The 22,147-nt window shown below is 42.4% G+C and overlaps 1 protein-coding gene across 1 annotated transcript in view; it reads right to left on the reverse strand.

Moving 5' to 3' along the window:
- Positions 1-17,440, reverse strand: part of ZNF268 (zinc finger protein 268) — a 36,829-nt gene extending 19,389 nt beyond the window's left edge. The window contains 1 exon segment of the mRNA XM_018061460.1: positions 16,887-17,440. Coding sequence (XP_017916949.1) covers positions 16,887-16,919 — 33 coding nt within the window. The 5' untranslated portion in view covers positions 16,920-17,440.

Raw genomic sequence — 22,147 nt, forward strand, 5'->3', positions numbered from 1 at the left:
AAACAAGAGGCTATCAGAATAGTAAAAGAAGCCAGAGACATCCACAGACAAATGGACCCAGGTAACAGGGCTCCTCACAAACCTCAGAATCTAGCAGATGCAACCTAACTGCATTGCTGGGGGGAGCAGGGGCCACAGGTGCCAATCTCCAAAGTCACCAGTAAATGAGCACCCCCAAAGAGAGAGCACCTCCCAAATGGAATCTGAACCCCTGAGGCACAGGGCTGCAGGTGACTAAAAAAGATGTTCCCAAAGTTATTAAGTGATCAAACAGTGTTGGGGTCTCTGAGAAATGATGGGCAAACAGCCCCTCCTAGGAGGTTGGGTCTTCACTGCGAAATGGAGACCAAATTAATCAGCAGAATTAAAAAAAAAAAATTCAGGCAAAGAGAGGGATGAAGAGAAAAGAGATTCAGAAGATGAGAGGGAAAGGGGAGAAAAGGGAGGGCAGAAACGCATTAAGCAGTCAGAAGGAAAGGCCCAGAGGACGCTCATTCCAGAAGCTGTTTTAACAATAAAATACAAGGTGTAAAAATGGGTGAAACACGTTAGAATACAAGGCATATTGAGCTCTAGGAAACCCAGGGCAAGAGGCAGAAAAAAGCCTTCCTGACAAGGCTGTGTTGAGTCAGGTCAAGTATGTATGTATTTACTTCCAAAAGAATCACTAAAATGAACTAGAAACTTGGATTACCTCTGGAGGAGGGAAGGGACAGAGTAGGAGAGATGGAAGCTTGTCTGGATACAGGCATGATTCCATCTTTTACTTTATACATTAAAAAAAAAAATTGGAGGACAATTGCTTTATAATATTGTTGACCTCTGCCATACATCAACATGAATCAGCCACAGGTATACATATGTCCCCTTCCTCCTGAACCCCTTTCCCATCTCACACCCCATCCCACCCCTCTAGGTTGTCACAGAGCACTGAATTGAGCTCTCTGTGTCTACAAAGCAAATTTCCACTTTCTGTATTACATATGGCAATGTGTTTCCATGCTATTCTCTCAACTCGTCCTACCCCCTCCTTCCCCCACTGTGTCAAGTCTGTTCTCTATGTCTGCGTCTCTATTCAGTTCAGTTGCTCAGTCGTGTCCGACTCTTTGCAACCCCATGAATCACAGCACGCCAGGCCTCCCTGTCTATCACCATCTCCCGAAGTTCACTCAGACTCACGTCCATCGAGTCAGTGATGCCATCCAGCCATCTCATCCTCTGTCGTCCCCTTCTCCTCCTGCCCCCAATCCCTCCCAGCATCAAAGTCTTTTCCAATGAGTCAACTCTTTGCATGAGGTGGCCAAAATATTGGAGTTTCAGCTTTAGCATCATTCCTTCCAAAGAAATCCCAGGGTTGATCTCCTTCAGAATGGACTGGTTGGATCTCCTTGCAGTGCAAGGGACTCTCAAGAGTCTTCTCCAACACCACAGTTCAAAAGCATCAATTCTTCGGCGCTCAGCCTTCTTCACAGTCCAACTCTCACATCCATACATGACCACAGGAGAAACCATAGCCTTGACCAGACGGACCTTAGTCGGCAAAGTAATGTCTCTGCTTTTGAATATGCATCTCCATTGCTGCCCTACAAATAACAGGTTCATCAGTACTATCTTTCTAGATTCCATACACATACATTAATATACAATATCTTTCTCTGACTTACTTCACTCTGTAAACAGGCTCTAAGTTTGTCTACCTCATTAGGACTGACTCAAATGCATTCTTTTTATAACTAAGTAATATTCCACTGTATATATGTATAGTAATTTCTGTATCCATCCACCTGTAAATGGACATCTAGGTTGCTTCCATATCCTAGCTATTGTAAAAAGTGCTGCAATTAACACTAGGGCACATGTGTCTCTTGGTTTCCTTAGAGTATATGCCCAGTAGTGGGACTGCTGGGTCATATGGTAGTTCTATTCCTAGTTTATCAAGGAATCTCCACAGTCTATCAATTTACATTCCACCAACAGTGAAAGAGGAGAGCGAAAAAGTTGGCTTAAAGCTCAACATTCAGAAAACGAAGATCATGGCATCTGGTCCCATCACTTCATGGGAAATAGATGGGGAAACAGTGGAAATAGTGTCAGACTTTATTTTTGGGGGCTCCAAAATCACTGCAGATGGTGACTGCAGCCATGAAATTAAAAGACGCCCACTCCTTGGAAGAAAAGTTATGATCAACCTAGAAGCATATTCAAAAGCAGAGACATTACTTTGCCGACTAAGGTCCGTCTAGTCAAGGCTATGGTTTCTCCTGTGGTCATGTATGGATGTGAGAGTTGGACCGTGAAGAAGGCTGAGAGCCGAAGAACTGATGCTTTTGAAGTGTGGTGTTGGAGAAGACTCTTGAGAGTCCTTTGGACTGCAAGGAGATCCAACCAGTCCATTCTGAAGGAGATCAGCCCTGGAATTTCTTTGGAAGGAATGATGCTAAAGCTGAAGCTCCAGTACTTTGGACACCTCATGCGAAGAGTTGACTCATTGGAAAAGACTCTGATGCTCGGAGGGACTGGGGGCAGGAGGAGAAGGGGACGACAGAGGATGAGATGGCTGGATGGCATCACGGACTCGATGGACGTGAGTCTGAGTGAACTTCGGGAGATGGTGATGGACAGGGAGGCCTGGCGTGCTGCGATTCATGGGGTCGCAAAGAGTCGGACACGACTGAGCGACTGAACTGAACAGTGCAAGAGGGTTCCCTTTTCTCTACATCCTCTCCAGGCCATTCTGACCAGTGTGAGGTGATACTTAATTGTAGTTTTGATTTGCATTTCTCATCTGAGCGATGTGAGCATCTTTCCATGTGTTTGTTGGCCATCTGTATGTTTTCTTTGGAGGATGTTTGTTTACACCTTTCGTCCATTTTTTTGATTGGGTTGTTTGTTTTTCTGGTATTGAGCTGCATAAGCTGCTTGTTTATTTTGGAAATTAATCCTTTGTCAGTTGTTTCATTTGCAATTATTTTCTCTAATTCTGAGGTTTGTCTTTTAATCTATTTATTGTTTCCTTTGCTGCGCAAAAGCTTTTAAGTTTAATTAAGTCCCATTTGTTTATCTTTGTTTTTATTTCCATTACTAGTTTTGAATAATGTAAATATTTTACATGATCAAAAGGAGGAGGGAAGGCAATCACTGAAGTGGAAAATGTCAACAAATATATCTGTTTATACAACTGGAAACAAAACTGTAAGAGACAATCATATTTCTTTCTGACCTTAACATGTGGTATTTAACTATGTATTCCTCGGAGAAAATGAGGTACAAAGACTTACTAAACTTCATTTAGTACCCGTCAGTAGAACAAATTGTCATTATTTTAAAACCACCTTATGTTTGCTATAGGACATGACAGTTATATCACTGTTATTATGACCCAAGATATCTAGCACATGACAAAAAGATACAAGAGTAAAGTTTTTAACCTTCCTGCACAGCTAGTGGGGATGTAAAGTGGAGCAACCACTTTGGACCCAGCTTGGAAGCTTCTCAAGGTGTTAAACGCAGGATCACTGTATTACCTGGAAATCCCATTCCAAAGTATCTACTCAAGAGAATTAAAAGCCTATGTCCACAGAAAGGCTTGCACACAAATGTTTTTAATGGCATGACTCTAACAGTCAAATACCTATCAATGGATGAATGGATAAACCAAATGTGATCTACACATTATTTAGCCATAAAAAGTACTGAAGAATGCTACTATATGATGAACTTCTGTACTACACTGTATAGGTACCTGACAATTAGCTGTTTTTGACTATAATGCAAATGCCTGATTGTACTAAAAGCTTCTGATTTCTGAGGTACCACTTCAGAGACATCAATATTGGGTAAGTTCATTTCCAGCCACACAACTAGATAAAGAGCCAGGCTGCCCACCTTGACAGTCCCCTTGTAGAAAGCCCTGGGTGACCGGGATGACTGCTCATTGAGTGATTCCGCTCTCCCCTTCCTGTGCCTTTCTTAATTATATTTTAAATTCACCAATAAATAATGAACCAGCAAGCCCCAGTGACCCAAATATAGGCAGAACTCCAAGTCCATGTTCTCGCTCTTTCTCTGCTGTGTGGCCCTGGTGTGCCACCTCCTCCCAGGGTGCTCAGTAATAAACTATGTTTTTAAAGCTCCCTGATGGTTGTCGCTGAGATGCATCTTGTAATCACAGTAAGAAGCACAAGGGCAGGTCCAACCACGGCACTGGCTCATCGGGGAAATGTCTGTGGGGGCTGTGACTGGTGGGGCCCAGGTGAGCCCCCGCCCCAGGCATTCCTAATCACAGCATCACTATTGACAGGCTGAGACCAACACAAAGCCACCTTGAAAACACAGTGTTAAATGAAAGAAGCCAGATACACAAGGCCACACATGTGATATGATTCTATTTATACCAATGTCTAGGAAAGGGAAATTCATGAAAACACAAAGTAGGCTAAATGGCTGACAAGGGGACAGGGGAAGGAAGGGATAGACAGTGGGTTTTGAATGGGGACAGGGTTTCTTTTGGAAGTAATGATAATGTTCTGGAATTGGACATGGTAATATTTAGACAACTGTGAAAACTAAAAATGAATGTACACTTTAAAAGGGTGAGTTTTCAGCCATAAAAATGAAGGCATTTGAGTTAGTTCTAATGGGGTGGATGAACCTGTAACCTATTATACAGAGTGAAATGAGTCAGAAAGAGAAAGATAAATACCATATTCTAACACATATATATGGAATCTAGAAAAATGGTACTGAAGAATTTATTTACAGGGCAACAGTGGAGAAACAGACATACAGAACAGACTTATGGACATGAAGAGAGGGGGAGGGTGAGATGTATGGAAAGAGTAATATGGAAACTTTCATTACCATATGTAAAATAGCCAACGGGAATTTGCTCTATGGCTCAGGAAACTGAAACAGGGGCTCTGTATCAACCTAGAGGGGTGGGATGGGGAGGGAGATGGGAGGGAGGTTCAAAAGGGAGGGGATATATGTATACCTATGGCTGATTCATGTTGAGGTTTGACAGAAAACAGCAAAATTCTGTAAAGCAATTATCCTCTAATAAAAATGAATTAATTTAAAAAAAGGTGAGTTTTATGGTATATAAATCATACCCCAATAAAGCTTCTATAAACGAGTATTTTTTTAATTCAATGATTTTTAATAAATGGAAAGTTTTAATCCAGGTTTGTAGCATTCCTACTGTCTCAAAGATTCCTCTAAAACCAAGGTCATTCTCACCTCTGATCCCCAGGCAACCACTGCCTTGCTTCTGTCTGCAAATCTGCATTATCTGGACATTTCATATGACAGGGACCATATATATTGTGCCTGGCTTCTTTCACCCAGCACAATGCTCTGGAGGTTTATTCATGTTACACACACACCCGCGGTTTGCTCCTTTATTGCTGAATAGTGTTCCATTCTGTCTGTACATTCAAGACTTAAGCCACATTTATAGTTCTGAGTTATTATACAAATCTTTGTGTGAACATGTTTTCCTTTACCGTGGGTAAATTCCAAGAAGTAAAATCGCTGCATTGTATAGTAAGTTTATATTTAATTTTATATTTAACCTTTACAAATTGACTGCACAATTTTATATTCCCACCAGCAATCTATAGTGGTTCCAATTTCTCTGCATCATTGTCAACACTTTCTGTCTTTTTGGTTACAGCCATTCTAGAGGGTATAAAGTGGAGCTTCATTATGATAATTTGTATTTCCCTTATGACTCATGATGTTAAACATCTTTCCAGGTGGTTCCCATCTATTCATCTTCTCTGGTGATGTGTCTGTTTCAAATCCTTTGCCCGTTTTTTAAACTAGGTTGTCTGTCTTATTGAACTGTAGCGTTCTTCATAAACTCCGGATATATCTGTTATTAGGAACATGATTTGCAAATATAATACTATCTCCCAGTCTGTGACTTATCTTTTCATTTTCTAAATACTGACTTTGAAGTTCAAAAGTTTTTATCCTGGTGTTGTCCATTTGTAACTCCAAAAGCACAGTCTATAAAAGAGCTTTCTAAGAACTTTAGCCTCAGAGAAGGGTGTGAATATTTTCCCCTGTGATTTCTTCTAGAAATGTTATAGCTTTTGCTCTTACATTTAAGTCTATGTTCTATTTTGAGTAAATTTTTTTGGTATTGGGTGAGGTAAGAGTCACAGCTCATCTTGTGATAACATAAAATACATAACATAAAACTTATGATCTTAACCACTTTTAAGTGAAGAGTTAAGTGCAATGAAGTACACTCATGGTGCTGTGTAACCATTACCAGCATTTACATTCATCTTCAGAACTCTTCACCCTGCAAAACTACATCCTCTGAACAATAACTTCCCATTCTCCTCCTACCATGGCTCCCTGACAACCATCATGGATCATACGTTCTATGATTCTGACTCCTCTAGGAACTGAAACCATGCCCCATAGGATTAACAGAAAGGATTAAATGACCAACAGAAATTCTTGAGCTTGTCTTACAGAACAGTAGCTAGGGGAACAGCATGTAAAAACCCCTCTACTTATAAGCCACCCTCACTGACCAAGTTTGCCTTAATTATCTTTTGATTCCCTAACCAGCCCCTAGGTAACACCTCTGATGTATGGGTCATAGTAATGAGCTCTTCAGATGTTTTTCAGAAACCTGGAGTCAGCGCTCGTCCAGTTCAAGGCAGCCAAGACTGGCTAGGACCACTGACTAGAGACTGGTCCTGCACACATGTCCAATGAATGACCTTCTGACGTCAGAGGGCCAAAAATTCCACCTCAGATCATGCTAAGTGCTTCTACATTTGAACATGTATTCCATAAAGAAGCATGTAACTGAGATAGGCCTGCCTATCTTTTCCCTACCTCCAATATCACCTTTCCATATACTTTCAAGATGATCCCTTGAAGAAGGAAATGGCAACCCACTCCAGTATTTTTGCCTGGAAAATCTCATGAACATGGGGTTGCAGAGTTGGACACAACTTAGCAACTAAACCACCACCACAAGTTCTTTATCCCATAAATATCTCAAGTCCCTCACCTTCAAGGAGGGAGAGCTGAGATCTGTTCTCCCATCTCCTCACTTGGCTGGCTCATGAATAAACTCTCTGCTACAAACTTTAGCATCCCAGCATTTGGCTCACTGCATGTTAGGTGAACAAACCTGGTTCAGTAACAGAACCTCACGTAAGTAGAATCTTGTAGTATCTGTCCTTTTGTGACTGGTTTATTTCACTGAAAATAATGTCCTCAATGTTCATCCATATTGTAGCATGTGTCAAAATTCATTTCTTTTTAAGGTTGAATATACACATACACATTCCATTGTTTATCCATTCATCTCACAGTGAACAACTGGGTTACTTCCACCCCAAAGAGAGTAATTAAAAAAAAAAAATTGAAAACTCTATAATTTGAATTGGAAACATCAATATGAACTGTAATTTTTTTGCTTTCCAAAGATCCCTAGGTCTCCTTACTGAAACAGCTTAGAGTTTCATTGTTGACATTCCAGTATCAATTGAGGTCCCCAAGCACATTCCCTCCTAAAAGGTATAGATTCCTGGAGAAAAGCTTGATTCCACATCTGGGACAGGAAATAGTCAAAGGAGCCCTGAGCATCTTCTTGGGCCCAAAATCAAGGAAGCCAGAAAGCCAGCTAAGACAAACAGTCTTCCAAAAAAGGGTCAGAGTCAAGCTCAAAAGGTTCCCTTTGGCTAAGGCTGGGACAATGTAACCCACTAAAAGAATACTGACTGCAACTGATTGAAACTAAACGAATGTATTAAGATGTATGAGTTTCTTAATCATATTCAAATTTTAAAAAAAGAAAAAAAAATCAGTGGGCTTCCCAGGTGGTCCAGTGGTTAAGAATCTTCCTGTCAATGCAGAGGACAGAGGTTCCATCCTGGTTCAGGATGATCCCACATGCCATGGGGCAGCTAAGCTTGTGCACCACAACTGAGCCCATGCTCCACAATGAGAAGCCCAAGCATCACAACTGGAGTAGCCCACATTTGCTGCAACTAGAGAAAGCCCACGTGCAGCAACAAAGACCCAGTGCAGCCAAAAATAAGCAAATAAATAAACAAAAAACAACTCACTGTTGTCACCGATGGAGGTAACTAGGGCCCTACCCCCTTAGTGAAAACTGGCAATGAAAGGAAAAAAAATTAAGCATGTATCTGCCAAGCCTATCCAAACTGTGTCTCTGGATTAATGAACAGTTCTATTAATGAAGGGATGTTCTATCTTAGAGAAGGGTTGTAAATTCAGAAAACTGCTACTAATATGGAAAGAATGATAGAGTTAGCAAGTCACTACTTTGTAAATACTGTGAAACAACTGGCTGAACGGAAGGTCATTAAAGGAGGAAAACTATGAGAAAAGGTTGATGGGACACTTTCCAACACCACCACCACACCATCACCCCCTGACCCCACCAATCAATCTTTGCATTGTCAAGAGAGAGTCAACCAGACAATGTGCTTCCTGAGGTGAAAAAACAAGGCGTCAACAAGAATCCTTGTCCCAAAACATTAATAAATGAGTCTAAAAGTCTTTAAAGCTAAATTTCAGTTTACCAGAAATGTTGGTGACAGAAAATATGTTAAAGTGACCAGAAGAAAACAGAGCTAAACCTAAAATGAAGGATATTCTATGGGACAAATGGCTCAGCATCTTTAAAACGACAATGGGGGGATAAAAGAATGAATGATGGGTTACTCTGGATTAAAAGAGACTTGAAGTGGCTAATAGTAAGAAGTGTGTATCTTGTTTGGATTTTGATTTGAAAAACTGCCAACATTAAAAGGGGAAACAGGAATCTGAACAAAAAGAAGGTATTACATGACACCAAGGAATTATTTTGTTAGGTGAAATAGTAGTATACTTACTTAAGAAAATGTAGGTTTTTTAATGCCTGGTGAAGTACATACAGATGAAATAACTGATTCTCCTTCAAAATATTTCAAAGTATTTTGGACCAAGGTACCCTCATCCCACATTTTAAATTTTTCCTTAGAGATATTTTTAAGAACAAATGACCAGCCCACAAGAAAAGCTTTCAGAAAACAATGACATGAACAAGAACCAAAAAACAACAGAAAATCTCGAGGCCAACAGACAGTGCAACTGATGAATGCTGGTTATAAATCAAATATTAGATTTGAAGACATAAAGGCAAGCTTCATGACTTGGCAAGGGTTTGGACAAATGACTTAGCAAGCACATTTGAAAAAGAACTTAAAAGAACTTACAGGAATGAAAAAAATACACTAACCAAAATCTGTTTAATAGCAAGTTAGTATAAACTGGGCTTCCCAGAGGCTCAGCCGGTAAAGATTCCGCCTGCAATGCAGGAGACCTGGATTCAATCCCTGGGTTGGGAAGATCCCCTAGAGAAGGGAATGGCTACCCATTATGGAGAATTCCATGGACAGAGGAGCCTGGCGTGCTATAGTTCATTGGGGTCACAAAGAGTTGGACACGACTAAGCAGCCAACACTAGGATGAATTAGTAAACGAAAAGACAAACTGGAAGAAATTCTCTACAAGTAGCATGGAGAGACAGGTGGGCAAGTGAGAAGTAGGTGACACACAGACCAAGAAAGTCTATCATAAGCTGCACAGGAGTCTGAAAGTTTCCTTTTAGACTGTTTCCAGCAGAGCAGATTAAAAAATGAGGGGCAGGGAAGGCACAGCTTTCCAACAGTAGGTAGGTATCTAATGAGTATACAAGATAACAAAATTAAATTCATTTGTCAACTAGTACAAAAGAACTCACACAAGAGGAGATGGGCTGCTGCTGGGGCTTCCTGGGCACTGTGGGGCTGCTGGGCTTAGGCCAAGGTGGGACACAGCCCTCAGAGACAGCAGCACAGAGCCAGGATCTTAGTTCCCCAACAAGGGATGGGAATTGCGCCCTCCGAAGTGGAAGCATCAAGTCTCTAAGAGCTTAATTCAGATATCATGTTCTGGATGCTGGAAATCCAAGTTCAAGGTGACAGATTTGGTTTCTTCTGAGGCCCCTCTCCTTGGCTTGTTAAAGTCATTATCTTCTCATCGTGTCCTCCTGTGGCCTTCTCTCTATATATGCACGCCACTTATTTCCTTTTCATTTTTGATGGTTTCCTGTGCTGCGCAGCTTTTTAGTTTGATGTATTAACTGTGGTGTTGGAGAAGACTTTTGAGAGTCCCTTGGACTGCAAGGAGACCAAACCAGTTCATCCTAGAGATCAGTCCTGAGTGTTCATTGGAAGGACTGATGTTGAAGCTGAAACTCCAATACTTTGGCCACCTGATGCAAAGACCTGACTCATTGAAAAGACCCTGATGCTGGGAAAGATTGAAGGCGGGAGGAGGGGACGACAGAGGATAAGATGGTTGGATGGCATCACTGACTCAATGGACATGAGTTTGGGTAAACTCTGGGAGTTGGTGATGGACAGAGAAGCCTGGTGTGCTACAGTCCACGGGGTGGGTAGCGAAGAGTCGGACACAGCTGAGCAGCTAAACTGATTCACACTTAGTTAGGTTTGCTTTTGTTGACTTTGCTTTTGGTTTCAAATCCAAAATACTGTCAAGACCAATGTCAAGGTGCTTATTCCTATTTTTCTTCTAGTCTTACCACTTCAGATCTTATATTGAAGACTTCAATGTATTTTGAGTTGATTTTTGTCTGTCGTATAAAATAGGAGTCCAGTTTCACTGTTTATGTGATGTGGCTGTCCAGTTTTTCCAACCCCATTTATTGAAGAACCTATTTTATCATTATATATTCTTGGCTCCACTGTAGGAAACTGACCATATATGCATGGATTTATTTCTGGACTATCTATTCTGTTATATTGAAGAAGGAAATGGCAACCCACTCATGTTCTTGGGGTAATCCCACAGACAAAAGGAGCCTGGCAAGCTACAGTCCACAGGGTCGCAAAGAGTCAGACATGACTGAGCAACTGCACAAACATACACACATTCTGTTCTACTGATCCCTGTGTCTGTTTTATGCCAACACTATAGTGTTTTGATTACTACAGCACTGTAATATAGTTTAAAATCAGGAAGTATGATACTTCCAGCTTTGTTATTCTATCTCAAGATTGCTTTGGCTATTTGTAGTCTTTTGTGGTTCCAAACAGATTTTAGGAATTTTTTTATATCACTGTGAAAATGTTATTAGAATTTTGATAAGGACTGCATTGAATCTGTAGGTTGTTTGGTGAGTATGGACATTATAATAGCATTAATTCTTCCAATTTATGAGCATGGAATATGTAGTTGACCCTTGACTAACACGGGGGTTAGAGGCATCGACTCCTGCGCAGTTGAAAATTCACACATATAACATTACAGTTGGCCCAGAGTATCTGCAGTTCTACATCCACAAATTCAACCAACTGAAGATTGGGTAGTACTGGCATATGTATTTATTGAAAAAGTATCCACATATAAGTGGTTCCCTGCAATTCAGACTCATGTTGTTCAAAGGTAAATTTATTTCCATTGTTTGTGCCTTCTTTTTTTTATTTAATGCCTTAGAATTTTCAGTGTACAGATCTCTCAATTTCTGGTTAAATTTATTCCTACTTTATTCTTTTTGATGAAATAAATTTCTTTTTCTGATATTTTATTGTCAGTGTATAAACTTCCAACTGATTTTTGTATCCTGCAAATTTACTAAATTTGTTTATTAGCTCTAGCACTCTTTTGGTGGAGTCTTTAGGATTTTCTATACATAATAACAAACTATCAGCAAAAAAAGACAGTTTTTTCTTCTTAAAAAAAAAAACAACAAAACTTCATACAAGAATCATGCATGAGGGCTAAACGAGTGGGTAAAAGTTTGAGGAGTAAGAAGATATTTATTTAGTCTCACTGGTATCTTCCAGGGCTTCCCTGGTGGCTTAGCGGGTAAAGCGTCTGCCTCTAATGCAGGAGACCCGGGTTTGATCCCTGGGTCGGGAAGATTCCCTGGAGAAGGAAATGGCAACCTACTCCAGTACTCTTGCCTGGAAAATCCCATGGACTGAGAAGCCTGGTAGGCTACAGTCCATGGGGTTGCAAAGTGTCAGACACAACTGAGCGTCTTCACTTCACTTCACTTCACTTCACTTCACTTCAGTATCTCCCAACTGATACTTAATTACAAATGGAAGAGAGAGTAACTTGACAGGGGAGAAAGCACAGACACCACCTTCACCAAGTGAGTCAAGTTCATACCAGCAGTCACCAGTGCCCCGATGCGACACAGAGTATAATACATCATTTCAGAAATGAATCAGAAGCAGTAGCAGACAACCCCAAACTGAGGGATAGTCCACAAAATGCCCTGGACTCCATAACCATTATGTCTTGACAAGAAAGACTGAGAAACCTTTTGAGAGAGTTAATTCTTAGGTAGGTTGATAAGAAGTCTGGGGTCCTTTGGGAAGAGAAAGAGGACTGGGGCTCTCAAGGAGAAAAGGACAAACATTTTTTTCTACATTCCTTCATCTTAGTCACATAAAATGTTCAGTAACTATGTTGTGGGAGTGGGTCTGGTAAGACCTTTACAAACTTGAGACATTCTTTTGATTTACTGTAATAACCAATTGAAAAAGTATATAACTCCCTTGCTAAGATTAGTGAGGGGGGCACTCTCCATCCCCCTTCTGATGTCTACGTCAGAAGTTTTCTCTGTTCCTTTCACTGTAATAAAACTTTTGCCACACAAAAGCTCTGAGTAATCAAGCCTGGTCCCTGATCCCAAAGCTAAATCTTCTTCAGAGATCATGAATCCGATACCATTCACTGAAAGGTATCATTTCCAGGTTAGATGAAAGATCCACGACAACCCACGGCAATGCACACTTCAAGTTATTCTTTACCTATCAAGGACAGTATTCTCAAAATTTCTATAAAGAACATTTGGCAAAATCAAAATAAGACCTGTAAATGAAATAAAAACATTGTATTAATGTTAATATCCTGAATCAGTGGTTATATAAAATATTATTCTCATTGGTAAGAAGAACTAAAGTATTTAGAGATAAAGGAAAATCATGCCGGCAAATAACTTTCAGTTAAAAAGCAAAACAAAACAAAAAAACTGTATGTACACGGAGAGAAACAGAGGAGAGGAGCCAGGAATGAAGTGTGAGAAACTAAAGCAGGTCCAGTAAAATTTTAGTATTGGGGAATCTGAAAGAAGGGTATAAAACAACTTTTGTATTATTCTTGCAACATTTCTAAGATCTAAAACTATGTCAAAATAAAAACTTAAATTAAAAAAAATCCTTTTAAGTAAGAAATAACATGTTTAACCTACTATAGCACAGGGAACTCTGTGTTACATGGCAGCCTGGATGGGATGGGGAGTTTAGGGGAGAATGGATACATGTGTATGTATGGCTGAGAACCTTTGCTGTCCACCAGAGTCCCTTGGACTGCAAGGAGATCCAACCAGTCCATTCTGAAGGAGATCAGCCCTGGGATTTCTTTGGAAGGAATGATGCTAAAGCTGAAACTCCAGTCCTTTGGCCACCTCATGAGAAGAGTTGACTCATTGGAAAAAACTCTGATGCTGGGAGGGATTGGGGGCAGGAGGAGAAGGGGACGACAGAGGATGAGATGGCTGGATGGCATCATGGACTCGATGGACGTGAGTCTGAGTGAACTCCGGGAGCTGGTGATGGACAGGGAGGCCTGGCGTGCTGCAATTCATGGAGTCGCAAAGAGTCAGACACGACTGAGCAACTGAACTGAACTGAACTGAAAACTATCACAACATTGTTATCAGCTATACTTGAATACAAAGTAATACATTCAAATTTTATAAAGAGAAAGGAATATTGTGTTTGATTTCCAAACTGCTTAGAGAGAGAAAAAGAATAAAAAATTATCAGTATAAAAAAGGCAAGAGAGAAGAAACAAAAAAACAGATCAGGTATAGCATATAGAAAAAATACAGTAAGATGGTAATTTAAACTCAAACATATCAGTAATTATATTAATGATCAAAATCAAGAAGTGTTCCAGTTAAGTACAAGGACTGACAGACTGATTTATTAAAAAAAAAAAAGGAATGATGCTATTTAAGAGACACATCTAGGACTTCCCTGGTAGTCCAGTGGTTAAGAATCTGCCGGCCAGTACACGAACGCTCTTTGATCAGGGCTCTGGGAAGATTCTGCATGCTACAGGGCAACTAAGCCTGTGTGCCACATGCCCAGAGCCCATGTTCCACAAGAGAAGCTGCTGCAATGAGAAGCCCAAACACTTACAACTAGAGAGTAGCCCCTGCTCACCAAGACTCAAGAAAGCCCATGTGCCGCAACAAAGACAACACAGTTAAAAAGAAAGAAAAAAAGGGGGACGATGGACTAGTTGACAAGCATAAGCTCATTCTCAGAAAAGAGGATTCGACTTTGAAACACACCTCAATTTTGTCTAGGTTCTCCATTTCTACTGTGCTAGACAGCACACTCACCACCTCTCGTTTGGACCCCTGCGGTCACCTCTGCCCTACTTCACCTACACTTTACTTAGCAGCCAGAAGGGCTTTGAAAAACCAAGTTAGCTCCTGTTGTGCTTTTTTCTTAACACATCAGCTTCCCAGCCTGATTGGGCCTCTGACATCCTTTTGTCTGTCTCCTCCCCTCCCCTCCCCCACAACCATAGCCACAGGGGACTTTCTTTCCTGTTTACAAAGGCACCAACCTCCCCCACCTCGTGGCCTTGGCAATGGCTGTTCCTACCCTGCATGTTCATTCACCTGCTTCTCCCAAGGCTGGCCTGCTCTGGTACCTCAGACCTGGCAAACGTCACCTCCTCCATGAGGCCTTCCCCAAGCACCCAATCTCACATCAATCAATTTTAACGCCATGTATAACATAACAATGACGTTTCCTGTTAAGCAGTTTCTTCATCATTTGTGTCATCTGTCTTCCTCATGAGGTTGCTGAGAGGATTAGTTTGTATCTGTAAAGTGCTGAGATCCATGGCTGGGAAGTGCAGACACTGTATTACTGAAGTTGTAAAGTTTTCTTTGTGTAAGTACTCTGCATTGCTTAGGTTCATAGTAATTCAACTGTTTTATCGCCACTGTAAATAAGCTAACTGATAAACAGTAAGCCGACTGATTTTGTACCATGGTACCTCACTGGATTCTCCTCAAGCTACCACTCTTCCCACTAAACAGGCAACCAACATGTTCCCTCCATCCTTCTTCCACTTCTGCCCAATACACATCTACATTCACATTCTGCTCTGGAAATATTACCAGCAAAACCCACCACTACCATCACCACCATATCCAATGTGAACTTCTCTGATGTAACATTACTTAACCTCTCTGGATCATCTCATAGGTAACCATTTTTGAGGTTTCTTTTTCTGACTCTGAAACACAAATCTCTCCATTTCTCTAATTTCTGATGGGCTCCTCAACCTTCAGCCCCTCCTCCACTGTCTTCACTTGTTCATCACGTGCACGCTGCCCTTGGTCCTCTTCCAGGGCACAGTTGCTCTTTGAGCTCACCTAGCTGGACCTATTCATTGTAACCTGTCCAGACCTTTGAACTGAGACACATGCCTACCCATCTGCCCACCAGCATCTGCAGGGTACCACCATATCCAACAGAAATGTCCTGGCCCTCCTGAACAACTCTGATAGTCTTTGCGGACTCAGGAAATGGTACCTCCCAATCCAGGGCCACAAAGTAGACCTCCAGCAGTTATGCCTGGCTCTTCTTGCTCCCTCACCAACATCCAACTAGTTACCAAGTCTACTTGCTTCTGACTGTCTCTTTTCTCAAAACCACTAGTGTACATAAGCCTTATCATCACTTGCCTGATGTTGACTGTTCCACCCAAAATTCCTTTGGAAAACACTTCAATGAATCTTTCTCCACTAGAGGATAAAATCCAAGGTTTTTTTTTTTTTTTTTTGGGCAGCACCATGTGGCTTGCAGGATTTTAATTCCTCAACCAGGGATTGAACCTGGGGTCACAATGATGAAAGTTCCAAGCCTTAACCACCGAACTGCCAGAGACGTCCCCAAATTCAAGTTTTTAATGTGACTCTCAAAGCCCTCTACGATCCAATCTCTACCTATGGCTCTGGCCTCATTTCTTACACTCCATCACCACCATCCCCTGCAAAATCCTAAACTCTACATTTCAGCAACTGTAGTGTTCAAAGTTCACCAACATATTAGATCACTTGAAGTCTCTAAAATTTGCACACTCCTTCCTTTTCCTAGGCTGTCCCTTGTTCACCTTACTTACCTTTCAAATCACAGTTTAAGACTCCCTTATTAATCCCTGAGGCACTTCTTGGAGTGTCCTTATTTCCAAAACTGACCCTGTGCTGTAGGTCCCCACACATTTTCACAGCTTGCTTTCAGAGGACCCCTAAGGTGTCACTGTGCTTGTACATTTTCTTGCCCACCATCCCTACCAGATCACGACTCTTCCAAGGCAAGAATGACTTATCTTTGCACCCTAGGCACCTGCCCTAGGATCCAGCAAACAAAAGACAATAAAACTGTTGAATAACTAAAGAGACAAATGGGTAATTTCCCAAATGAGGTCCCAAAATCTTAGACACAGAAGGGAAAAACTAAGAAAATGTGTGTCGGAGAAACTGGAAGATGGATGATTACGTCTTTTTAACTCAAGGTTCATGGTATAGAATTGGCAGAAAAGAGACTGAAGTGAGTAAATTAACAGTCTGATGACAAGAAGCGCTTCTGGACGGTCTAACGTTACCTAAAGGAGGCCCAGTGGTTTGGCAGCGGGATGGGGAGAGGGAACTCCATGCAAACGCCAACCCTGGAAGAGACGGATGAGCACACGTCGGTCTTTGGGGAGTTTTTCAGAAACTAAAGAAAATCCCTACTCACCCAGATGGCAGCTGTCCGGACCCTGGTGGCCATCCCCACAGCCAGTTTTGAGTTCCCTGCAAGAGAGTGGCAGGACCCGATGGCTGCGGGAGGAGAGAATCGTGAGGGAAAAGATCTCTCCGCCAAGCCCGCGCCCACGCGGGACCCTCTTGATACCAGAGGACGTGCACCTCCCTCCTCTCACGCTGCCGCGGCGTCACTTCGTCCCCACCTAGACACACGCGACTGGGCCAGGGCAGGCGTGAGGGAGGCCAGACCGTCTGCACGGTCCCGCCCCCTTGATTTTGGAGGGAATTGGCGCGCACCGCTCCCCCGAACCCTGAACTGGAAGCGCGGGAATGCGGGGGAGATGCGCTCCCAGCCGACCTCCTGGATCTTGCAACCAGATCTGCTCGTTCTCCCTCTCGACTTTGAGTCACCCGCTCTGGGCGCTTCGGCGACGGCCCTCGGGCAGCCGAGGTCAGCCGGCACCAGCTCAGGTCACCGCGACCGGCATGGAACTCGGCCCACCGAACAGGGCTCTCCCGGGCCGGTGCCGAGTGGATGGCGGCTGCTAGGGACGCACAGGAATTGCGTCAGTGAGACCCACGGGCAGGACAAACTACAACTCCCAGAAGCCTCCGCGGTCATCCCTCCTCCTGGGGTGGCTCCGGCCAAGGGCCGCCGGGAGGGGGCGCTGCAGCCGCGAATCGCAGGGTTCCCGGCCCCATCCTTGGGCGGGCGTTTGGGGGCTTTCAGAAATACAGAGGATTAAAAGAATTGATAGCAATAGTGCAAAGTAGGGAGGGGTGTGCGTTGACTTTAAACTATTTTGATTCTTGCTTTCCGATGGCAGAAGTACTAATTTAAAGTTTAATAACAAAAAGATATATTCCGTTGTATAAGGGACATTTTCACGTAAATTAAATTTATTTTCCAGAAAAATTCGGAATGGCATTGTTTTCCTTTGGGGGTGGGGATGGGAGAATCTTTTAACTGTCCGGCTTAATGTAAAACGGCTGGATTCTCATACGTGCTTCTGCATTCACTCTGGTTGTGTATGTTGCTTCTGCGGAAGTATATTAAAGCATCTGGCCACACATAGGTATGTCGTTGGAAAAGGACAGTATTTTAATATACTTAGATAATTTTACTTCTTAGTAAAACCTGAACAGGCATAGGTCAGTTGCAGTATACCATCTAAAACCATATAGGTAAACTTTTTCACTCTATTAAAACTCATTGGTTTGTCTTGCACTTTGAATGGCTAGTTTTATCAGGCATGATTTCATAACATCATACATTGGTCATTTGGAAAATATGGGTTCATTGACTAATGCATATCTTCCAGATGTTGACACCTTTCATAGCACAATAGGAAAGCTGCTTTTTATCAATATCACCACTGACCTTAAACTATTGAGAATCTGTGAAGTTCACAGTGGCAGATACAAGATTTCCAAAATTCCATTTTCACTTGAAAACTCTAGTCTTATGTTGGCAAAAAATGCTGTCTTTGTTTCCCTTTAAGTGACAGCTTACTTGGTTGACTGTTGAGACGTCTGCCACATTCCCATGTCTGCCTCATCTTTCAGTTTTTCTTTTACTCAAAGTTCAGCTCCCAACTCATATAATCACACCAGTGATTTTCCTGGAGACTACTATGGAATTTCAGGATACAGCACAGAATACTTGTTGCATAGATACTAAAAAGATGTGGACTCAAGAGTTGAGATTTAATAAAAATATTTTTCACTGCTCCATCAAGAAGTGAATTGGTCTTTTTGAACAATGAGATAGTTATAAAAGAATAGAAAAGAGACTGCTGTCTCACAAAGCATTTAAATTAAATTTTAAATATTAAACGAGGAAAGGAAGGACATGAGTTTGAGCAAACTAAGGGACATAGTGAAGGACAGGGAAGCCTGGCATGCTGCAGTTCATAGAGCTGCAAAGTCTAAGACATGGCTTAGTGACTGAACAAGTTCTATGCTGAAATGTGGAGTTAGCATCCTTTGCCCACTTGTTTGTTAACCAGTCTCTGTAATCTACTAAGTTCTCATGCTGTGTTGGTTTTCAGTGGGTGCTATAACAAATCACCACAAACTTGGTGCCATAAAACTACACACATTTATTATCTCACACTTCTGAATGTCAAAGTTCCAACAGAGATCTTTTGGATTAAATCAAAGTGTTGACAGTGAGACCAGTGAGACCCTTTGCTGCAATGCACTTGGACACACCTCTCCTCATCAACAAGGTACAAAGAAACTCTATGGGACTAAAAACAACTGCACATCTGGGAAGCAGGGGCAAATTCTGGACAAATGATACAAGGAGACCAAAAAACCCAAATGCCACTTTTGAAGAGCTGGGAGCAAAAGCAGGGTACTGCTCGGACCCCTTGTTCACAACACCACCTAAGGGGTGGGCAAAACACCTAAGCCAGCCCTCCAGCCCGACTCCTGGTCACACTCCTACTCTCACCCCCTATAAGGAACCAGCTCGTGCCCACCTTAGGGAGTGAGCAAGGGAACCTATTACCTGTTCTCACTCCTCCCTGCTGCAGTAGAAGTCCTGAATTTCTTGTCTGGCCTCTGATCAATTTCTATTGACTACGGAGGCCAAAAACCCTGGTTGATAATGTCAGGTCTGTTTATTTCTCTCCCTTGGTTCTTGCCTTGTCATAACAAAGATTTGGAACAACAGACTACTTACAGCTCAGGCAGGATTTCTTGACCCCTGTCTCATTGTAGCAAGGATTCAAAACAACAGACTGATTACAGTTCAGTTACAAGCTCTTCCCTGGTGGCTCAGATGGTAAAGCATCTACCTACAATGTGGGAGACCTGGGTTCGATCCCTGGGTTGGGAAGATCTCCTGGAGAAGGAAATGACAACCCACTCCAGTACTCTTCCCTGGAAAACCCTATGGACAGAGGAGCCTGGTAGGCTACTGTCCATGGGGTCGCAAAGAGTTGGACATGACTGAGTGACTTCACTTTCACTTTACAGTTCAAGCAGATAGATCTTTTATAAACAGCAGACAGAACAAAAGAGTGGCCACGGTCCCTCTTGGCTTCCCTTTTTATACTCTCTGTCTCCTCCTCTCCTCCTCTTGGTTCTGCCCTATGCAAAATACAAATGGGTGTATGCTCAGTCGGGTAAGGGGACATGTCTGGGCATACGTGAAATAGAGTTTTTACATATTCATCTAGCTGGGGATGGACTGAAAGTTTTGACAGTTGCAAGTTACATAACAACAGACTCTATAGTGCTTGTCTTTCCCATAATTCAATCTGTTAATAATCAGATGTGTATATGTATAAAATATTTATGAACACTTAGGGCTCCTAGCTGCATAAGGTTACTTGAGGACACAGTTGTGCATCAGGGGTGCATGTGCCGTAGTTGGAGAAGCCCCTATGGTCAGTTTGTATCCACTGTGTGCCTAGGGCACATGTGCAGGAGTTGGAAAAGTCGCTGTGGTTATTTTGGCAGTGTATCTGTGAGCTCTCCCAGGTGTACCTGGGGTGGGGTTTAGAGATCAGCTCGCATCCTTTCAAGCTAGCCACCTCTAGTTGCTTATGCCTAACTAACTTCCTACCTAACAGTAACAGCAGGGCTGCATTCCTTTCTGGAGGCTCTTGGGGGAAATCCTTTCCTTACCTTTTCCAGGTTCTAAAGGCCATGAGTATCTCTTGGCTCAGGGCCCCTGTCTTCCACCTTCAGAACCAGCAATAGAGTCCTCCTCACACTGCATCACTCTGGCTCGTTTTCTGCCTCCTCCACTTTAAGGACTCATGTGATCACATGAGGCACACACAACAATCCAGGATAATATATTTTAAGGTGGGCTGAGAGCAAACGTAGTTCCCCTTTGCTGTGCAAGATAATATATTCATAGGTTCCAGGATCGGGATGTGGACGTCTTCCAGGGGCCGCTACTCTGCTGTTCTGTTTCTTAGTCTCTTTATTTTGTTCCATTGATATTTTTGCCTCTAATGGGGGTCTGCAAACTTTCTCTGTAAAAGGCCACTGTGTTAGTTTTCTGCTACTGCTGCTAAGTCGCTTCAGTTGTGTCCAACTCTGTGCGACCCCATAGGTGGCAGCCCACCAGGCTCCCCCATCCCTGGGATTCTCCAGGCAAGAACATTGGAGTGGGTTGCCATTTCCTTCTCCGATGCATGAAAGTGAAAAGAGAAAGTGAAGTCGCTCAGTCGTGTCCAACTCTAGCGACCCCATGGGCTGCAGCCCACTAGGCTCCTCCATCCATGGGACCCTCCAGGCAAAAGTACTGGAGTGGGGTGCCATTGCCTTCTTCGGTTAGTTTCTAGAGTTTCCATAATAAAATACCAGGTGGCTTAAATAACAGAAATGAATTTTCTCACAGCTCTGGAGCTGAACATCTGTGATGCCGGCATTAACAGTGTTGATTTTTGCTGAGGTCTCTTTCCTTGGCTTGTAGCTGCCAGCTTCTCCCCATGTCCTCACAGGCCATCCCTCATGCAGTTCTGGGTCCTAATCTCCTCTTCTTGTAAGGACACCAGTCATATTGGATTAGGGCCCAACCTAATATCCACATTTTGACTTAAGAAGTTTAAACTTGAAAGATCCTAAGCAGGGACATTCTGAATTATGGAGGATCAGGACTTCAACACAGGAATTTGGGGGGAACACAATTGACAGTATGAAAAGGCAAAATGATAGGATACCAAAAGAGGACCTCCCCGGGTCATTAGGTGCCCAATATGCTACCGGAGATCGGTGGAGAAATAAATCCAGAAAGAATGAAGGGATGGAGCCAAAGCAAAAACAATACCCAGCTGTGGATGTGACTAGTGATAGAAGCAAGATCTGATGCTGTAAAGAGCAATATTGCATAGGAACCTGGAATGTCAGGTCCATGAATCAAGGCAAATTGAAAGCGGTCAAACAAGAGATGGCAAGGGTGAATGTCGACATTCTAGGAATCAGCAAACTAAAATGGACTGGAATGGGTGAATTTAACTCAGATGACCATTATATCTACTACTGCGGGCAGGAATCCCTCAGAAGAAATGGAGCAGCCATCCTGGTCAACAAAAGAGTCTGAAATGCAGTACTTGGATGCAGTCTCAAAAACGACAGAATGATCTCTGTTCATCTCCAAGGCAAACCATTCAATATCACAGTTATCCAAGTCTATGCCCCAACCAGTAACGCTGAAGAAACTGAAGTTGAACGGTTTTATGAAGACCTACAAGACCTTTTAGAACTAACACCCAAAAAAGATGTCCTTTT

The sequence above is a fragment of the Capra hircus genome, chromosome 17 (assembly GCF_001704415.2).
Source record: "Capra hircus breed San Clemente chromosome 17, ASM170441v1, whole genome shotgun sequence".
Lineage (NCBI taxonomy): Eukaryota > Metazoa > Chordata > Mammalia > Artiodactyla > Bovidae > Capra > Capra hircus.